Genomic DNA, 20,000 nt, shown 5'->3' with positions numbered 1-20,000 from the left:
TTCACCTAGGAAACGTAACGTCACGTTTTACAGCAAACTGATAATGCCAAAGAAAGAAAGATTTTTACCAAGCATTTTCGTGACAAAAGAACATTACATCGTGGTAAAGTACTCACATTTGTACCAGCAATAATCTTTTGGTTTATTTTCGCTGCGATGCTAGTGGCCAAGTTTAGTTTCGCTGAAAAGAAAAAAATGTCAATAAAATGTAAGTTGAATACCGCGAATTTTTGCCTTAAAGGGCTTCTGTAAAAAAAAACATTACCTACTCAAGGATAATCTACTGATTTCAATCGAGTAAAAAATGACAAGGTAAAGCGAAGCGAAGCGTATTTTAGTGCTGTACGGAAACCGGACTTTTCGCACTCTTGTGAAGTGGTTTACGCCCACATTTCGGGCATGCGCGTATCATCTCCTTGGCAATACAAATATGGTTGCGTCAAAGCAATCTTTAAATCAGCTAACATTCGGTTACCAGCCGTCGCTCACAAACGCCATTCAGTTTAAGTACCCTTATAATCAATTGGTCTATAACCTTGTTGTTCGCCTTTAATTTGTTCGCCGCTGACAACAGGCGCCACTTTCTTGATGTGTGGTTTGCCCTTGCTAAACACAGCATCCAGTTGCTTGTCAATCTGACATAGAACAATCAATCAAACAAATGAGTAAACAACAACAAAACAGTCTCCTAGTTCAGAGTCGAAAGCACAAACTGCAATTTTACTATCCATTCCCTTACGTTGACAGGACTCGCGCTGTTTTTTTTTTATATAACGAGAAAAATCAATCTCTTACAACTTGAGAGTCAATTTAGTATTTCCCTTGCCCTAATTCCGTGGCGACGTTTTGTACCTTAGTTAATTGCAGGCACTGGCACTACGGTAGTATCTTACGCAGATAGCAAGGCAACATGCCGCGTCGGCGATTTCATTTTACATGCATACCAATAAGACGAGAACTATATTTGGTGTAATTGAATCCAGCACAAACTCACTTCTTCCACAGCCTTTTCTTCGGCTTCGGCTTCATCGTCCGAGTCTTGGAGACCAAGAGCCTACGAAATGGGAAAAGACAGAAATAAGATTTTAATGGCACCAGAAACATAGCTTGTTATGAAAGTCCATTGACAGCAGAGAGCGCCGGATGTACTCACCCACTTCTGAATCTTTTTTGCTTCGTTAACTTTCGCTGCTTCTTCGTCGTTAAACTTAAATCCTACGGATACGTAAATCGCACACAAAAACAATATTCAAAGAATAAAACACCTTAACTCATTCGAGACAAAAAAATAGTCCCGTAAATGCTGTAAAAAAAAAAGATGCAAACCTTTTCCCGTAAAACCACTGTTCTTCACAACGTTCTTTCCCTCCTAAAACATATCGAGCAAAGAACAAGGAATACGAGCGTTTCACATGTCATTATTTTTTACAATACAAACAAAGGCAATCGGGAGACTAGGTAGAAACAAAACTGAAAGGAAATGGACTGTTTTGTGGGAAAACGTTTCTTGGTCTTTTGGTCGGTAGCTCGAAGAAGTATTGGTGATGATGATGATGATTTTTATTTAAGTGTCAAGTGTACTTAATATTTAGCACTGAGGCACTAGTTGGGAACAATAGAGCGGTTTTCAATGGAGCGTCGTAAAACCAAAACCAAAGTAATTACTTTGGCCAATCAAAAAGGACGGAGACAATCCTGTAAACCAATCAAAACTCGAAGTAATTACACGCAGCAGACACAAAGCGCGGGAAAATGTGCACGCGCGAGCCACGATTGGTTTTGGTTTCTCTTCTGATTGGTTGAAAAAGTGGCGCGAGAAATTTCAACCAATCACTGAGTGAAGTAATGCAAAACCAAAGCAATTCGCTAATTACTTTCGACACTCAATTGAAAACCGCTCTAAAAAGAAATCGAACCAAATCAAATCAACAAAGCAATTCATAAGTTGGTTTTGAGGAGGGAGCAAACCGGAGTACCCGAAGAAAAACCTCTCACAACAGAGTAGAGAACTAAAGGCTGGTTTTCACTAGCGACGGAGTGGGAGTCAGCCGAGTCGTAATCAGAGTGATACGATTAAGTAAAATCAAACTGTCGGATTCTGAAGCAGAATACCGATTCCGCTGATGTCTCCGTCGCTTACTATCAAGTGAAAACTGCACTGTCGGAGTCGGAAGCAGAAGCGAAAGAATTAACCAATCACAATGCTCGATTCCAAGCATTGTGATTGCTTGGTTCTTCCGCTTCTGCTTCCGACTCCGACAATCTTCACTGGATCATAAGCGACGGAGTCATAAGCCGAGTCGGAAGAGAATGGGAACGTTCTGATTCTTCCGACTCCGATTCCGTCGAGCTTATGACTCCGCTTACGACTCCGATCTTTGATTTTCACTTGCTCATAAGCGCTCCCACGACTCCGACTCCGTCGCTAGTTAAAACCAGCCTTAACAAGCTCAACATACATATAACGCCGAGTCTGGAAATCGAACGCGGCCACACTGGTGGGAAGCGAGTGCTCTCACCACTGCACCATCCCTACTCCCCTAAGGAGCAGGGATGGCTACTTTGTCAATAACTTTGTCAACCTCTGCAAAGCAGGCTTACCGCTTTCCGTTCTTCCGTATAGTCATTCCATAACTTTCTTAATTCCTCTGGAACCTCAGCTTCAGAAGATTCTAGCGCCTAGAAAAATCACGTTGAAAGAAAATTAAATAACAGAAATGGTGGAAATGATCCCCACAAGATAAAAGAATGATGAAATGAATCATATATGAACTGCGGATATGAAATCAAGTGAAGCTATGATCTTCGCAGTTATGAACGCAATTTTTACAATTCCTTAGAGAAGCCTGAAAAAGTCAGGACTTCAACGGATTGATTCAATGAATGTCACTGCTTGATCACTAATCACGAAGATGTCTCTTTAATGTCGAAAAGAGCCGGAATATTCTCCAACCTAAAAAATCGTTACAGGAAAGACTTTTTTTACAAACTGCAACGACATGAATTACTGATATAATATGTTTTAAATTCTTACCTTGATAATATCAACCGCGTGCCTGTGAGGACAAAAATAATTTAAAAAATGAAGTCAGCATTTAAGTTACAAATTGAATTCCAACGACAGGAGTTATCTGCAACCAGCTCACCTTCCTTGCTCAGAAGTAAGAAAAGTAAACGAAGTTCCTTTTCTCCCTGCACGACCAGTACGCCTATAAGCGAACCAAACAATTAGACTAAAAACATTATGCTAACTGAACATCGATCACTTCATTGTGCCTGAAAAATTCTGGACGTTAACGGGGTTTCAACCCGTACCCTCGCGATACCGGCGAGACGCTCTAACCAACTGAGCTATGAAGCCACTGACGTTGGGAGCTGGTCATTTGTGGGTTCTAATGTTCCCGTGATGACTGAATCAACGAATGAATTGATATATGAAAGGAAGCATGTGTGTCCCTGCTTGATTTAATTGCCAAAACAGTTATAATTATAAACATCCGTACTGTAAGTTACAGTTTCTCTTTTTTTTCAGTTCAATTCGTGGCCTGACTGTCCTGAATTTTTCAGGCTTCTTTACGCAATTGCAAAAATTGCGTTCATAACTGCAAGGATCATAGCTTCACTTGATTTCATATCCGCAGTTCATATATGATCCATTTCATATATCATTTCACCGTTAAATAATATTGCCCTCGGCAGCCATCTTCAGAATTGATTTCACGGTAAGGAAACCGGATTAAGACATCGCCGTCGTAGATCTTAAAGGTCCTCATACGGGAACTTAAAAGATTAAACACGACCACTCTATCAAAGACCGCGTATATACTGATTGCTTTGACTCACCCACATCTGTGAACATAATCTTCATAGTGGTTCGGACAGTCATAGTTCACCACAAGAATCAACTGCTTGACATCCAGACCTCTTGCAGCAACAGATGTGGCGATCTAAAGAATTAAATGTTAAATGAGGACACATTTACCCGATGCTGCCGTCTTCAATGCGAACGCCCCAAAAGGAAAATACGGAGCTCGTAACGAGACTTCCTGGGTATACCCTGGTACCACGCTAGCGAACAGAGAATATAGCAAGTATGGGTAACTTGGAACACAGGGGATCCCCCCTCGCTTCGCTTTCCGATGTTTTTCGCCTTAATAGCCCACTTTCGATATATTAAACCTCAGTCCTAAACAAAAGGCATCATCTCGAGGCTCTGGGGAATACAGAGCCCAGAGCCTCGAGATGATGCCTTTTGTTTACGACTGAGTTTAATACATCGAAAGTGAGCTATTTCCCGTTAATCCTCGTATCCTTCATAAAGAGCCTCCGGCAGATATTTCAGGTCGTGATCCTTACCATTAAGTTAGTGACGCCATTCTTGAAGTCGGCTATTGTACTGTCACGATCAAACTGATCCATACCTGAAAACAAACTTAGCTTTATTAGCTCCATTCAAGGATCGGCTTGTGTGCTGTGCGTCTTTTCAACTTACAATCCTTTCGAAGTCTACAAGACCTCAGCCCCCATCACTACGTAGTTAAAAAAGAATAGGGCTTCGGATCCTAGAGCTTCAACCAATGATAAAGTACATCAGAACAGAAATACAAAAATTATTGCACACAGCAAGGTGATTTTAATACCAGAACTCTTACCTCCATGTAGAGATAGGCAGGGATACGACCTTCGTAGCAGATCTTTAAACAACATATCAGCTTTTTCTTGCTTGTCTACAAATACTAAAACACTGCCTGGTGAAGAAGGATAGACTGCGTAAGAAATGAGCCTCAAGCCAAGCCTAACCTACAGTTTATTCCCACCCTAATTAATTGTTTGGGGGTGAAATGAACACTACTTACACTCGTCCATGTTCTACATGGGTGTTCCTCTTGTTGCAGTATTCCGAAGTGGAAAAGGTTAAAATATTTTACGGAATTTGTAGTTGAGTGACGTCATACCAAACTTTCACCAACAGAAGAAGTCATTCAAATAATTCAATCATAACGCGACACACACACTGAAAGCTTGTTCGAAGCGCGGGAAAATGCGTCCGAGCGAGTGAGTCACATTTGGTTTTGCTTTTAACACCGATTGGACGAGATTTTAAAGACATCCTGGCCATCGATCAAACTTATGTAAAAATCGTTTGAAAACCCCTCTTCCTGACCAGTTAACAGTGATACCTGAAAAGGAATTTGAAATAATCCTGTTTACCTTGTTCTTGGTAAACACCGAGCAATTCGAGCAGCTTCAAAAACTTGTCGTCTTCCTCTATAACAATCTGCAAAACAACGATCCAGAAGAAAGTGAAATATAGTAGCTTGATATTATGTGACAGCAACAGAGTCCAATGTACCATGCATTCGGTACATACACATTTTAGTTCAGGGGAGGAAGACGCATTCTCTGCTCGCCTTTAAGGTGCACGCGCATATACAGGAACATCACTGACAACAACTGGAACTTAAGTCCTCCTTGCTGGAAACTCTTTTAAATTCCACCAAATCATATTTAAAATGTCAGTTGCGAGGATGATTTGAAGTGAAACTGATTGTCATGTTTGCTGTTATTTTATTTATTAAAACAAGCTCGTGGAGATGATAAAAAAAAAACGGACGTTCAGCAGAAAAACACTAAATATAAATTCCTTCACATTTGTCCGTTGCTGCATACCAAAGCGGCCTTGTTTGTCAAAGTTAGCCACACGATCACTGCAGGACAATAATTAACAATTAGACCCGTAGCCCTTGCGGGTTACCGTTGCCCTTGAGGGCGAAGGGTCTAATTGTTTTAGTATCACCCAACTAGTCGGACAGAAAAGGCAATGACAAGGTTAGCAAATGCAAGTTGAAAATACATTTATTTGGGAATAAAACGAAAGAAAACGTCACGCTTTTTGCTACTCGAGGACTATTACTAATACTACTCTAGTAGCGTAGCCAATCAAAATGCAGGATTTGCATTAGTCCACTAGTTGGGTGATACTAATAATTGTCAATTAACAGATAAGGAAGAACATTAAGCAATGTAATGTATCAAGTAATGTAAATCAGTGATGTAAATTAAAAATTAAAAAAAAATTGAAAAAAAAAAAAAGGAAGAACATTAACCCAAAAAGGAAAAGGCCAAAAAACATACCACATTTTGCTGCACATCTGAACAGACAATGCTTCGACCGCCAACTTGTATCTAGAAATGGATGAAGGGATCTAAGCATTTCAAAGCCGGTTCAGTTAAAAATATTTAGTAAAATCCAACTAGTGGTCTATTATCAATGCTGCGTTCTGATTGGTTGAGCTACTAGTAGGCTATTTGTTATAGCCCACTAGTAGCGAAAAGCGCCGGCTTTGAAAACCAAAACAACAATTAAAGTCTAGCTTTAACTAGCGAAAGATGTTTTGTCTCGATATTTTTTTGACCAACTAGTTGGATTTTACTAAAACAATTATTTCTCTCGCCCTCGTGGCCTCTGAGTCAGTAGCCCATGAGGCCGAAGGCCGAATGGGCTATTGACTCAAAGCCCATTCGGGCTATTAATAAAAAAAAACCGTTTTTCCATAATTTTATTCACGCTCCATTTTTGCTGCGAGCCTTAGCGAGCAACAACGCTATTCGTGACCGCGCGGGGCCTCTCTTTATATAGGCGTTCAAAGACTCGATCCGTTCACCGTGACTTTTTTCGTTGGTTGGAAATGATTTTGGGAGGATGCAGTATGTAGGATCAGTGGCATTAGCTGGTACCTAGTCCTCTTGCCTTCGTGGCATCATCCTTGTGCAATCGTGGAGCAGTAGGTAAATTTTTTTTTCCAACAGATTTTACATGTCAAACGCAATTTTATCGATCGCTGGAAGTATCTATTCATCAAGGTCATGAACGATTTAGTGACCTCTTCACTGCAAAACTTCCATTTTTGGCCACATTTCTCACATATTGATAATTTCGATAAATGTTCTTCACATAAATGCGCTGTCTTCATGACATCTTCCCTCGTCTAGTGATTCCAACCTCCAAAGTTCTCCCAACGAACACATTTGATAATCAACGATCACTCCTAGATCTATGTCTACTGAAGAATGGTCAGGATTCTGTTAAATATGAATATTCTGATTGAATAAATGCATTACGATGCATATGACGTCTACGAAAGGCAATCACGTGTTATGCACAATATATCTCGATGGTCTCCCCTCCAGATACCAACTTCGCCCGACAGGGATTAACTTCAGTGAACTTTTGTCGTGAAAATGGGAAGGTCCATACATACATACATAAACATGTATTCCCTCGCAGCACTTCACTTGCTGTGAGAGATTCTGCTTCTTGTTTCTTTGTTCTTTTTTGTTTTTCTATCGGGGATTTTAGGGTCCCTAAGCCTAAATGGCTAATTTAAGACAAGAAAATGGGTGTCTGTTAAGTGTGATCAATAAGTTATTTTCACTTCAAACGAAGAAGTTAATCTACTACCTCCACTGGTTTGCTGAGAATCTTTCGTGCCAGGGATTCCATCTGTCGTGGAAATGTAGCTGAAAACATGACAGTCTGTTTGTCAGGTCTGATGCAATCAATGATTCTCATCACCTGAATCATAAAAGAAACACACTCCTGTATTCTTAATGTTGTACACAGAGGCTCATACTGTAAAACAAATGATCAGAGAAGGAAGACAAAACAGTTTAAGTCCTCATTTGACTTGAGGATTACGGTCACTTCGCCACTAGTCAGGTCGCCACCACAGGTAATCTCGCCTTAAGCAAGTTGCCATCTTGGGCTGTGCTGATTATTCAACACTCAATCATGCTGTGTGAAGTGCGTCGCATTTGTTAATGTGAAGGTTTGAAGTTCGTCATTCTAAACTATAAACGAAAGAATAACTGAGCGTCCTGTTTACTGAAGATATGATGTCCTTTGCCGTTGTGGTGGAGAATTTGATTTCAAGTGGTGGCGAGATGACTGGCCTTTCAATTAACGAAAGCTCGAATGTTTTGACAAAAGGAAAGATTACTTCAATAGAAGAGTCCTTTGACATTATACAGACCTTATACACGGTTAGCAGAAACAGTGATTATGACTAATGTCTGGTCTGAATTTCTTCAAAACCTTTCATTCGTAGGTCACTCAACTTTCATCCTGTTTACCGCAATATACTTACCATTTATCACACAACATGAAGCTTGCACAATTTACCCAACCCTCGAGGCCAATGCATGGAAATAACTTTCTATTCTTACAAAGCAGAAAACACAAAACTGCCCAGATGCAAAAACAGATTCCTAATAATCATTATTAATTTTGTTTATTTACTTTAAGTTTCATTGGGACTGAAACAACGAATCACTGCTACTGATTTTGTGATTCACTTCTCATGCAGACATTCCAACAACTCTTGAAGTAGTGCCTGGGCTTATCAACACAAGCGGCGGTCACTCTTGTCTTTTACAAGGGTGTAAGTGAAAATCAAGGCAGAGTAGCAGGTAGTGAGAGGCAACTTTCTGACAACATAGACGGCGGTATACCGCTAGTGACCGGCTTCTGATAAAACCCCTGAGAGTTCAGAAAAAAAAATCCCTATTAATTTTCCTTTACACTAGCCAGAATGCCACCTTTCAAGCTTTCGGTCCTAGCAATCATTGATAATGGATCACATAGTTCATAGCAGTTACATACAGCTAAGTAGTATAGCATCTACACAAGTAGTAATCAGAGGTCATAGATTAAAATCCTGTTAGAAATGCCATGATTTCGATACAGGTAGGCCTGAGTCAACATCAGTATAAACCTGACCGAATTGATGAAAAAGTTTCATCTGTTTTGTGAACTTCAGAAAGATATCAAAGCAAATGGGGTTAATATGATACTATACCAATATATATAGCTTACATCAAGCAGAGCAGAAAGCAACAAAAAAACGTTCTTACCATGAAGGAGTTATTTGCATTTATTCACCGTTTTTGTGTGTTTTCTTTTTATATAATTTATTATAGAATTGCACTTCATGCTACTATGACACTTAAATATACCTGAGGTTCAAATCCCATGTCAAACATCCTGTCTGCTTCATCCAGGACAAGATAAGTACAGCGGCGGCAATTCGTCACGCGACCTGCAAAATGTTTTACATGTAGTACAAGTTTTCGACCTAAATAAAAATTTGGTTTTATCAACGGAGTTGATAATGTAAATTGGCCACCGTACAGAGATTCTAAAAGCTTTTAGAATCTCTGTGCGGTGGCCAATTTACATCATCAACTCCGTTGATAAAACCAAATTTTTGTATACTACTTCCCCACCGACGCAGCACCACAGTTTCTTTAGAAACTACCCCTTCATTCATTTGACCTAAATAGCCTGGCAGGTCGCCAAATTGTAAACAAGCTCATCTAATCTCTCATTACCATGGCTGCCTAACATATATAATAAAATTAACATTGTTGATCACTTAGGCTACACAAGCTACGTTACTTAAAAAAAAGCGGGTTCAAAATTAATGGTGTCGTCACAATTTCGCACTGTTTCCAGCCACAAGACTCAGACATTGGTGACGCATGGTTCTCAATATACCCATCTGCTTTGCTATTTTGCACATCAAGAATGATGATCTAATGCTTACTTCATCATATAAATTATTACCATTATTAGCTGTCAGCATATCAATCATTCTGCCTGGTGTGCAAACGATGATTTCCGCTCCTCGCTTCAGTTCTGCAATCTAAAACATAAAATAACTATAAGTTTTAAACATTGTCATTGTCCTCATAGAGCGAGTTTCAATGGGTGCTTACAATTTAGACAAAAAATCTGGAAATTTCGGTTTGAGGTCAAATGGAAAGGCAATTTTCTGGAATATCTTTTCGGAAATTGTGGACAACCTCCAGAGTTAGTCCTCTTTTTCCGTTCGGAATGGAATTCGGGAAATGCCCTTACCATTTGTGAGAATAGTTCCGTTTTCAGGCCCTTTCTCACAACATCGAGTAAATATGCGGGATGGAATGCAGAGCAGTAAAATGGTAAGCGCCATTCTCATCCTGTTGGTCATTAAATTCGGAAAATCGCTTACCTTTATGCAACGATCATTCCATTCGGATTATTTGGCTAAATGGTAAGCACCCAATGAGTGTCGTAAAACCAAAACCAAAGTAATTTTTACTTTGGCTAATCAAAAAGGAAGGAGACAATCCAGTAACCCAATCAAAACTCAAAGTAATTACTCGTAGCCGACACAAAGCGCGGGAAAATGTCCACACGCGAGCCACGATTGGTTTTGGTTTCACTTCTGATTGGTTGAAAAAATGGCGCGAGAACTTTGAACCAATCACTGAGTGCAGTAATGCAAAACCAAAGCAATTCGCTAATTACTTTCGACACTCAATTGAAAACCACTCAAAACCATCCTCATTGTCACTGCCATTATCACTGTCATCATCGTGAACATCAGTACCATGCATGTAGGTTCTTTTTGTGACTAGTGGAGCATAACTTATTCAACTATCAATCAAGAGGAGACTTTGAAAGGAGTAATAACGCATCAATCAGTGCCACATCTCACCTGCTCACTGATGCCTGTGCCACCATAAACACACACGACACGCAGATTTAGGGGCTTGCAGAACTTTTTGCATTCACGGTAAATTTGAAGAGCAAGTTCTCTTGTTGGTGTCATAATAACACCTATAGAAGAAAAAACTGTCAGTGCAAGCAAAGCACTTTAATGAAATTCTCTTCACAGAGGGAACTTTAATTCACCTTGAATAACATTGTGACGAACAGAAATTAAGAAATAAAAAGTGGCAACCCAGGAAGCAAAAATAGCTGTAATTGCATTAAATTACAGAAATAACTACAGAGGAAGGTCGTAATGAGCCATGGTAATAAGATAAGGTTTTTTGTAGAATGTTTTCATACGCTAAATACTGTAAGTATTTCCTTGAATCTATCAGATGTTGCGCATTTTGACCTTGGGATGCCTGTGGTTGATGATTTTTGTTGTAATTGTTGTCATGTTAGGGAATTTAGGGACCTTAAGATCTACGACGGCGATGGCGACGAAAACGTCACCTCAAAATATAACTTTGCTTTATCTTAAGTCCATCATGATTTTTACATTTAGTTCACGTTCTACAATGTAGGCGAAGTAACCTGAAAATAAATTGGTCCGAGCGGTTTCAGAGTGAAAACCGAGAATGAAAGAATCTCAGTCGCATGCTTACATCCTCGTCAAAACCTCAAATGTGGCGATTTCACGTCGTCGTTACGCAGAGTAACGCACGCGTAGCATGATTATTTTTCCCCTTTTAACCAATGATGTCACTGTTTTGTGGCGCTATTGTTGCCGTCGCCGTCGCCGTTTCTTAACCTCCCATGACGACTATGGCAACGAAAACTCCGGGGGGGGGGGATTTTAGTCTCACTTAGGGTGTTCTGGGCAAAACGCCATCATATGTAGCCGTGAATGTCTCCTTAAGCTTTAGGGTTACGAGCGAAGAAATATAAAAAGATATATTTAAAAATATGTTTCAAAGCCTGGGCCACGCCCAGATTGATCTCCTTTAGGGGGTTTCATTCAAAATTTCTGACGAGCATCCCCGCCCCTTCATATGCAAAGTCCTCCCCTCCCCCCCACCCCCGGGACGAAAATGTCACTTCAAACTATTATCCTAAGTGTTTCAAGATGTTTCCATCTTGTTTGCGTTGTACAATATGGGCGAAATGTCCTATAACCAGATTGGTACGTATGGATTTGAAGCAAAGAGAGAGAAGGAAAGATTCACTGTTATTTGTCCACGTTGCCGTCCCAACCTGAAACTTGGTCGTTTTACGTTGTTGCTTTGACGAGTACAAGAGAGAAATGTACAAAAATGCGTGGGGCACGCGCAGCACCTATCATTTTTCCTCTTTTAACCAATAATATTACTGCTTTTTCGCGTTGTCGTAGCCGTGGCCGTCGCCTTTCTCAAATTCCCTATATTACATAACTAGTACCGGTACATGAGGCGTTATTAGCACCATGGGACTTGAGCATGCAGTCCCACCAGTTTGAAAGAGGAGCTTATGTAATGAATGATACTGGAGAACCTTTTGAAATAAGCTGGTTATGTTATAGTTGTCATTGCCTTCGAGTAGCAGGATACATGACAAAGACTGTTTACCTATCGGACCATCCTCTCTTTCAAGCTCCGGCTGATCCAGAACATGTCGGTACATGGGAAGAAGAAAAGCCAGCGTCTTCCCACTGCCTGTCTTAGCAATACCTTAGAAAAGATGATCAACACAATAGTCGCATGCCAATATAATACCACTGTTACCATTAAACGATGTGCTCTACTCTTACAAACCCACACTTTCACAAGTTAAAAAGACTTGAAATAGAAGGAAAATGTAACAAGGTAGATGGTACTAGGCTCTTATGGTTTCTTCCATGAAAGCAACTGGCCATCAGGCACTGCCTGGCAACATTAATCACTCTTTACCTATAATATCTCTGCCACTCATTATAGCTGGTATGGCCTGAGCTTGAATTGGTGTTGGCTTTTCATAGTTATTCCTTGAAATAAAATTTTCCAATAATAATTAGTATTTAATATATCATGAAACTAGCATTAATTCAATGAAAGTGACGTTTTTAACAATAAAAGGGCTTTACATTTTAAATGTATCTTAGACTTGCACATTACATCATCAGGCCTAATAATTGTATAATATTAGTTCCCAAAACATTAGATCTCCTCTAATAGCCTCTTGTTTTGACCAACAGCATAATGTGGCTATTGACACACCTCTTTTCTCTCCTGCTTGCAAATCAGGGATTGGTTATTTACTTCTAAAGCTTATCTTCAGGCCCCGGTTGTTCAAAAGGGGGATAGCGCGACCGAATAAAATCACTATCCAGCAGATAAACACTACCAAAACCAATTGAGTTATCCAGTGGATAGTGATTTATCCAGTAGATAGCCCTATCCACCCTTCAAACAACTGGGGCCAGGTCTTTAATATTGAGATGTTCGAAGAAATGTTTGTTACTTTTTAAGGACATCCAGAAGTTTTAAGCTGACTCCTGTCTGTGCCCAAGTCTTAACAGGCTTTGGACAGTCCTTGCCTCGAACGCGAATGCTCTCCAGACTGGCTCTGAATTCATCGACCTCTACAAAATAAACAGAAGAAATGGCAAAGATGTGGCATTCTTAGGGCATGGTCGATTGACCCTATTCCTGAATAAGAATATGTGGAGTGATGATGAAAACGGTATGTTTGGCACGTTTCAAAGCTGCAAGGATGATCAAAGTATGTTTAAAATAACATTTTAGCAAATGTTTGACAATTTTAAGGTGAATCTCCGCAAAAAACGAAGGATTTCCAACTTGTATTCCATGTATTCCTATTCCGGAATACGGTCAATCGAACGCACCCTTAGATTGCATACTCTTCCTAAAAAATATTCAAAATTAATTTGCTTGTATTGTTTTGTGGAGGATAGAATAGGGGGGAGGGGAGGGGTGGAGATGGTTTGACATCTGTCTGACTTCTTAAAAAAAGTCTCAACAAATTCTCATGGAATAACTATCATTGTTGAATAGCAGGCCTTAGGCTCCTTCCCAGTCCTCCTCATGAGAAATCAACACTGATAAAAGAGATTTTGTTGCACTCAGTTTCAAGTCTAGTTATATACTTATTTTGATTAACCCTTTGACATCTAAACTGGCCTAAACTATTTTACTCTGTCTAACGCCAGACGGCCAAATTGACGTCATTTTACTCGTCAATAGGGAACCCCTGGGAGTCAATGGGTTAAGGGCACGTCCTTTTGGAACTATTCCGGAACAAGAATACTCCGAATAGATAGTAATTGTGTTCTGGAATACTCCCAAAAGAATGTGCCCTAAGCATGCTAAATCCTGAGTATTCATGAGCATGAGTAATGCTTCAAACGCATTAATTTTTTTGATGAAATTATAATACCAGTCACGAAAAAAGTACCTTCTGGTGTCATTTTTGCAAGCTCTGGGACTTCAACATAAAAGTTCTTTTTGAAGGAGGAGTAATAAACTTTATCATGATCAACTGCCTGGAGATCCTGATAAAATAATAAGCAAAGAATCACTTTCCAAGGAATTCAATCATTTTCTGTGGCGGAATTTTCAAATATATGAAAAGTGTCAAGCAAATCAATTAACAATAAATTGCCAAACCTTTTTCTTCTTGGTTTTGAAATTAGCATAAGTTGATTCTATGGTTTCTTCCTCAACTTCCTCTTCAGATGAATACTAAAATGAGCAAACATTAACCCTTTAACTCACTCCCACTGGGCACTTATAGATAGATTCTACTCAGTCTAACGCTAGACAATTTTACCCCTCAATGGGTGGCGCCTTGGGATTCAAAGAGTTAAGACTTAACCTTCATGGAATACTGTAGTTGATTCTCAGGGTGAGTGCAGTCCCTAGAATTCCTGTTGTTCTGTAAAATTACATCTCAACAACCTTAATGGAGGTTATCTTCAGAGCCAAATGTAGAAATTCCTCTTCCACTCAGGTTATCAAATAGTCACAAACAACAGTCATTGTCAAGGCAATTCTCACCCGAAAGATTAGATTCCATCAAGGTATGCCATTCTGAGGTTCATACTAATTCCAATAAAAACCTACAGCTGGTTAGGTTAAGGAGTACTACAGAATAAATAATTATAATATTATGAATTATTTACGGAAAAAGCGCTAAATGCAGGGTGTCCCACATCTCAGTTACCTAATGTTGTGGTCTCAATCTTAATAATTATTTTATTCCTCATTGAAAATTAATTTCTCTTAACCACTAGACTAGTCTTTTTTAACATTTCTTGTTCAGAGTTATGATAAGAAGTGTAAACATAGCAAATAAAAGTTTGTAAATTATTTCAAACAAGGAAACATCCTCTGTACAAGAAACAATCCATTTTTTTCCCAAAAGAAAACATAGCAACATCATCCTGTTTTTGCACAAACAATCCTTTAAGTGACTGCTGTGTTTCCTCTCTAAAAACAATAATTATCTTTTAATAGTAAACCTCTCTGGAGTCTCAGGACTGTTACACAAAATTCTGTTGACACTAACCTCCATAGCATCTTGGTCATTTTCCATCAATTCACCTTTTGAAGGATCCTGAAGATGTTGTTATTTAAAACATATAATGGCATATTTAGTGGTAACAAACACAAGACATTGCAGTGAAGATTATTACATAATGAAAAGTAGAGATGCATGTAAGGCTTAATGTTTCTGGATCATTCCACATTTTAGCCCCGGGGGGATGTGCTTCCTATTAATCGGCTAATGGGGATGTGCCGCTGGATGTGGTTGCATTTTCACGATTGGATTGACTATAATGGGGTTGCATTTTCAACATAATTCCCGATAGAGTTACTTGAATGGGGTCACAAAATGTTGGGATTTTGGGAGTAAGAAAATTTTGCCTTGTGGGATTTAAAGGTGGAACGATTTGTGGGAAAAAAAAGTTGTTACAGAAAGAACTGTAGCGCTGTCAATTTAATGTTTTACTAGTCACATTACATTCCATTTTGAAATTATAATTAAAAGGCTATATATAAGGTAGATGCATAAACAGAGAGTGACTAAGTTGGGGTCACTAAAATTACATTTACCCAAAAGTGATTAAGATGGGGTCTATAATTGGCCATAAAATAGACTATAAAGGAGAAGGGGTTCTGAGAGGCCAGCGGCACATACCCAGCAAAAATTGACCCAAGTACCCCCCTCTCCTCTGAGTTTTTAGCACAGGGCACCTACCACATGAGGCCAACCATAAATGGGAATGTCCTTTTGTGAACTGAGATGAAATACAACGTACCAATTAAAATTCAACATAAGATCATGACCAACTTACTCTCTTCTTTTGCTTTGTCACTACATGTGTTATCACAGTGGCTTTGCCAGCTTTCCCAACACCAAGTTTCTTCTGGTCCAGAGCATTAATTTTCTTCACCTAAACGGCATTGAGAACAAAGTGTAAAACATAGCATACAGAGCTATCATATCAGAACCATGAAATGTAAAAATTAGTATTAAGATCACAAGCTTACAATACATGAGCAAAAGAATAAATTCATTTATTAATCAAGGGTAATCACAACGAATCAGTTCCTTATTCCTATGATCCACACATCAGCCAAAACATCTACCACCACATCACCAAAGGAGTAGGCAACATACCACCAGTGCTTGAAGGAAAATGCTGCCAAATTGAATGTTTTAGTGAACAAACAACCAGCATAGGTTTGAATCATCTTAGGAGTGTTCACTCATAATTATTTCTTAGGTATGCCCATGCCATAAACAGAAACAAATCATTCTTTCATTTAGATAAAGGGGGTAGTTTCTAAAGAAACTGTGGTGCTGCGTCGGTGGGGAAGTAGTACACAAAAATTTGGTTTTATCAAGGCCGAGTTGACAATGTAAACTGACCACCGTACAGGGATTCTAAAAGCTGGCGTTTTGAGCGTTAGCCCTTTGTCAGAGCGAATCAGGCAATTATGGGTTGTGTGTAGTTTTTATAGTGGAGTAGGAGCTATGCTATTGGTGGTAACATGGCAACGTGAAAAATAGGAATACATTAGTTAAATGAAAAGCATTTGTTAATATTGTGGGGATCAACGGTGCTGATTTGGAAGATGAATTTTTGTTCTAGATTCTTGTGGCTTTCCGTTGTACCTTGATGTAGGGAAAGGCAGCATGATGGCCATGTGTAGTTTAACAGAAGCATCCTTTCGGGGACTCGGTCACCTAGTTGTATACCATTTTCGCCAATGTATAATTTATTGCTTAATGTACAGGTTATGCACCCTGTATGGTGGTCAATTTACATTATCAACTCTGTTGATAAAACCAAATTTTTGTGCATTATTTCATTTAGTACTAGGCTTTAAATATAATTGCAAATGATGCTGCCATTAATTTATTTTGACAAGTTAAGTCCTTTCAGTACCCACAACATTTTTTTTTTCCGACAGCTTTATTGGGTTTGACTTAAAAAAAAAAAAACACACAACAGTGCAAGAACCTAGTTTATCAGCCTAAGCTCCCACAAGTGTCCTACAGCTCAGTGATAGAGCAGCTGATCTAGTGAAATTATCAAAAGGTCGTAAGCTTGACTATTGCACAAGGAGCAAAGGAGTCCTATTTGCCCATTTTCCCAGTTAAATTTACCATACAATTTCAGCACTAATCAATACTGTTGATTTGAATCACCATATGTGATCAAACTACACACAAACAATTGTGTTACAGTTGAAATCCTATGGTCCGCGTCATTGTTTAGCTGACGAACTCAGGAAAGCTCTTTTCCGTACGAGGCACGAAGTGCCGAGAGTACAGAAAAAAGATATGGGATGAAACTAACCACCATGTGACTAGTTCAATGTGGACCGGTGGATACCAGTGACGGAAATGAACCATCAGTTCTAAGAAGATACATAGGAAGTGAAATCAACAGTTACTAATTCAGCCGATCATCCTGTTTTGCACCAAGACATGGAAACTTCATGTAGAGAAAAACCACATCAGCACCAGGATAACAGACACAGACCATAGCTCAACAACCACTTACCCTGCCAAACTGGGAATTTTCCAAAATGGACAAATTCGTAACATTATTAGACAGTGAAAAAGGAATTTGCATTAATTTTGTTTTCTTGGAAATTGTAATGGTTATGATTAATTGGTAACAGGACTTCGTGTCGTCCAATTCGGTCTGTAATCATATTAGTGATTAAACAAATTAGACTCCCATTACGCGGTTGTCTGATTTTGTTAATCACTCGTATGATTACAGACCAAATTGGACTCCACTCAATCCTACTACCATGATTATGAATTTAGCTGGGAAAATGGTCAACTAGGACTCCTCTGCCCCCTGTGACTACTGTTAAGAGTATTCCCTTTTCTTTTCAAGTATGCCTGTGTCACAGAATTTCACCAAAATCACACTGAGAAATACATCGAACTACATACAGTGGAACACTTACAGTATTTCTGTGGGTAAAGTGTTTTAAGGTAAAAAAGCTCTAGACTTACAACCAGGTTCTATGGTGATCAAAAGTTGACAAGTCTGATGACTATTCTATACCTCTTTGCTGACATCTGCCATGAAAGCATCTAATGGATCCACATTATCATCTTCCTGCTAAAGACAGTAAAATAATCTTTAGCCCATTGGCTTCTATACAATACAATACAATACATACTTAATTGACCGCTCCCCATGGGGGCTTTTCAGGGCCAATGAAACACAACGAAACGACAGAACAGAACAACAACAACTGTTAAGAATCCCTACTGGCTGGAGGCAAACCAGTTGGCTATTTACAAGTGCGGCTGGGAAGTTGAACCAGGGACTACCAGGATCAAATTCAACGAGTGGTCAAAGCGGGTCTTGAACCCGGGATCTCCGGATCTCAAGGCAAGCGCCCTAACCACTGGGCCACACTGCCTCCGACTTCTGGGAATGAGACGTAACAGATTTTACTCTGTCTAATGCCAGACGATTTTACTTGTCAACTGGGGCCATCCTAGGGAGCTTAACAAGTGACTGGGTTAAAAAAGATAATGTAAATCCTCATTAACGCCTTGAACTCCCTCAATTCTCCAGCAGCTAAATGGTAGAGCATCCAGACCAGTAATAAGAAGGCCATGAAGTTCAATTCCCGTTAGAAGCACTCTGGACTTTCTTGAAGTGTGCCCATGTCATAAAGGAAAATTCATTCCTTCAGCTGAGAAAAACTTACCATCTCTCTTTAAGTAATATCACTGCAAAATATCCCCCTCCCCCCCCTTCCTCCCCCATTTGACATCTCAGTCTTAGTGTTATGCAAGACATTTGTCATGTGAAACAGTTACTACTTTAAAGGCCTTAGCTACATGTACCATGAGGATTGCCATAGCTTAGTGGCAGGGCATCGCAACTAGAATGCGGGAAGGTCACAGGGCTGACTCATCCCCCCCCCCCCCCACTCCTTTTTGGGAGTATGTGTTGCAGGTCATTTTCTTCCTTAGGTTAAGGACAGTGCCTACTAATTCAAAGGTATTTTTGCCCTGGTTTATGATTATGCATCAAATGTAGATCTTAACAAGTGTTATTGAAATCCAAAAAGAAAACTGGGAGTAACCACGCATTTGTAAAAAGCTTTAAAATGCAAAGCAATGTATGGCGTTCTTTCTGAAATTGAAACTTAATTATCTCTCAAAAATGCATGGTTACCCCAAATTTTCTTTTAGAGCACCAAGAGTAATTGTTAAGATCTACTTTCTCCAAATAGTTTTAAACCATGCAAAAATATCCCTGTATTGGTAAGCATCACCGATAGGAAACCCGAGTATCTTGAAATGCGCAGAACGTATGTGCAATAACAATAGTAGGCACTGTCCTTAATTTCAAACCAAACTATGTCATTTTGTTTCAACCTTGTTCAAGTTGCTTCAACCTGAGTCAATCTGGGGCAGGTACAAAACACAGGTCACAAGTCATTGTTTTACCAATACAGAAAGTATCCTAAACATTCATAAATTTAAAGCTAACCTTAGACCAAAACAAAAGTTTGTAGGCCTAATGTTACATGTACAGCATTTGTAAAAGGTTAGGGTTAGGGTTTAGGGTTTCTGTATTGGTAATTAAAAACAATGACCTGTGACTTGTGATTTGAACCTGCTCCAAATTGACCTACATGTAGGTTAAAACAAGTTGACCAATGACAACATTATACCCATGTCATAACCAAAGAATTCATTACTCCAATACAGATCCACCACCTCCTAAAGTTCACATAATTAAAATTTGATGCAATGATGCATAACTTGCTTATTTATACCCCAGGAACTGCAAGCATACAAGTAATGATTGGTTTTGGTTTCACTCCTCATTGCTAAGCCAGCCAAGCAAAATGAATGCCTTGGGAAATTACTTTCAAAACTCCTTTAGAACTGCTTCAAATACATGTACATGATCAATTACATCTCTTCACTC

The 20,000-nt window shown here is 39.3% G+C and overlaps 1 protein-coding gene across 2 annotated transcripts in view; it reads right to left on the bottom strand.

Annotated features, from left to right (window-relative positions):
• The window catches only part of LOC138042264 (probable ATP-dependent RNA helicase DDX46), a 37,502-nt gene that overhangs the window by 5,284 nt on the left and 12,218 nt on the right, over nt 1–20,000 (bottom strand). The window contains exons 10-34 of one of the 2 annotated variants that reach the window (XM_068888111.1): nt 18,108–18,164; nt 15,870–15,968; nt 15,080–15,127; nt 14,179–14,253; nt 13,967–14,063; nt 13,013–13,133; nt 12,463–12,536; nt 12,142–12,243; nt 10,542–10,663; nt 9,626–9,704; nt 9,016–9,098; nt 7,463–7,576; nt 6,136–6,186; nt 5,212–5,278; nt 4,653–4,748; nt 4,357–4,421; nt 3,844–3,947; nt 3,147–3,209; nt 3,035–3,056; nt 2,602–2,679; nt 1,327–1,369; nt 1,154–1,215; nt 995–1,054; nt 536–635; nt 117–181 (exon numbers count right to left, since the gene is read on the bottom strand). In XM_068888111.1, coding sequence (XP_068744212.1) covers nt 117–181; nt 536–635; nt 995–1,054; nt 1,154–1,215; nt 1,327–1,369; nt 2,602–2,679; nt 3,035–3,056; nt 3,147–3,209; nt 3,844–3,947; nt 4,357–4,421; nt 4,653–4,748; nt 5,212–5,278; nt 6,136–6,186; nt 7,463–7,576; nt 9,016–9,098; nt 9,626–9,704; nt 10,542–10,663; nt 12,142–12,243; nt 12,463–12,536; nt 13,013–13,133; nt 13,967–14,063; nt 14,179–14,253; nt 15,080–15,127; nt 15,870–15,968; nt 18,108–18,164 — 1,947 coding nt within the window. The remainder of the gene's footprint in view (nt 1–116; nt 182–535; nt 636–994; nt 1,055–1,153; nt 1,216–1,326; nt 1,370–2,601; nt 2,680–3,034; nt 3,057–3,146; nt 3,210–3,843; nt 3,948–4,356; nt 4,422–4,652; nt 4,749–5,211; nt 5,279–6,135; nt 6,187–7,462; nt 7,577–9,015; nt 9,099–9,625; nt 9,705–10,541; nt 10,664–12,141; nt 12,244–12,462; nt 12,537–13,012; nt 13,134–13,966; nt 14,064–14,178; nt 14,254–15,079; nt 15,128–15,869; nt 15,969–18,107; nt 18,165–20,000) is intronic. The other variant, XM_068888116.1, reaches the window with a different exon arrangement.

Source organism: Montipora capricornis, chromosome 1 (assembly GCF_036669925.1).
Source record: "Montipora capricornis isolate CH-2021 chromosome 1, ASM3666992v2, whole genome shotgun sequence".
Taxonomy (NCBI): Eukaryota; Metazoa; Cnidaria; class Anthozoa; order Scleractinia; family Acroporidae; genus Montipora; species Montipora capricornis.
Note: the sequence above shows the minus strand (reverse complement) of the source record. Positions and strands in the feature narration are given on the sequence as shown.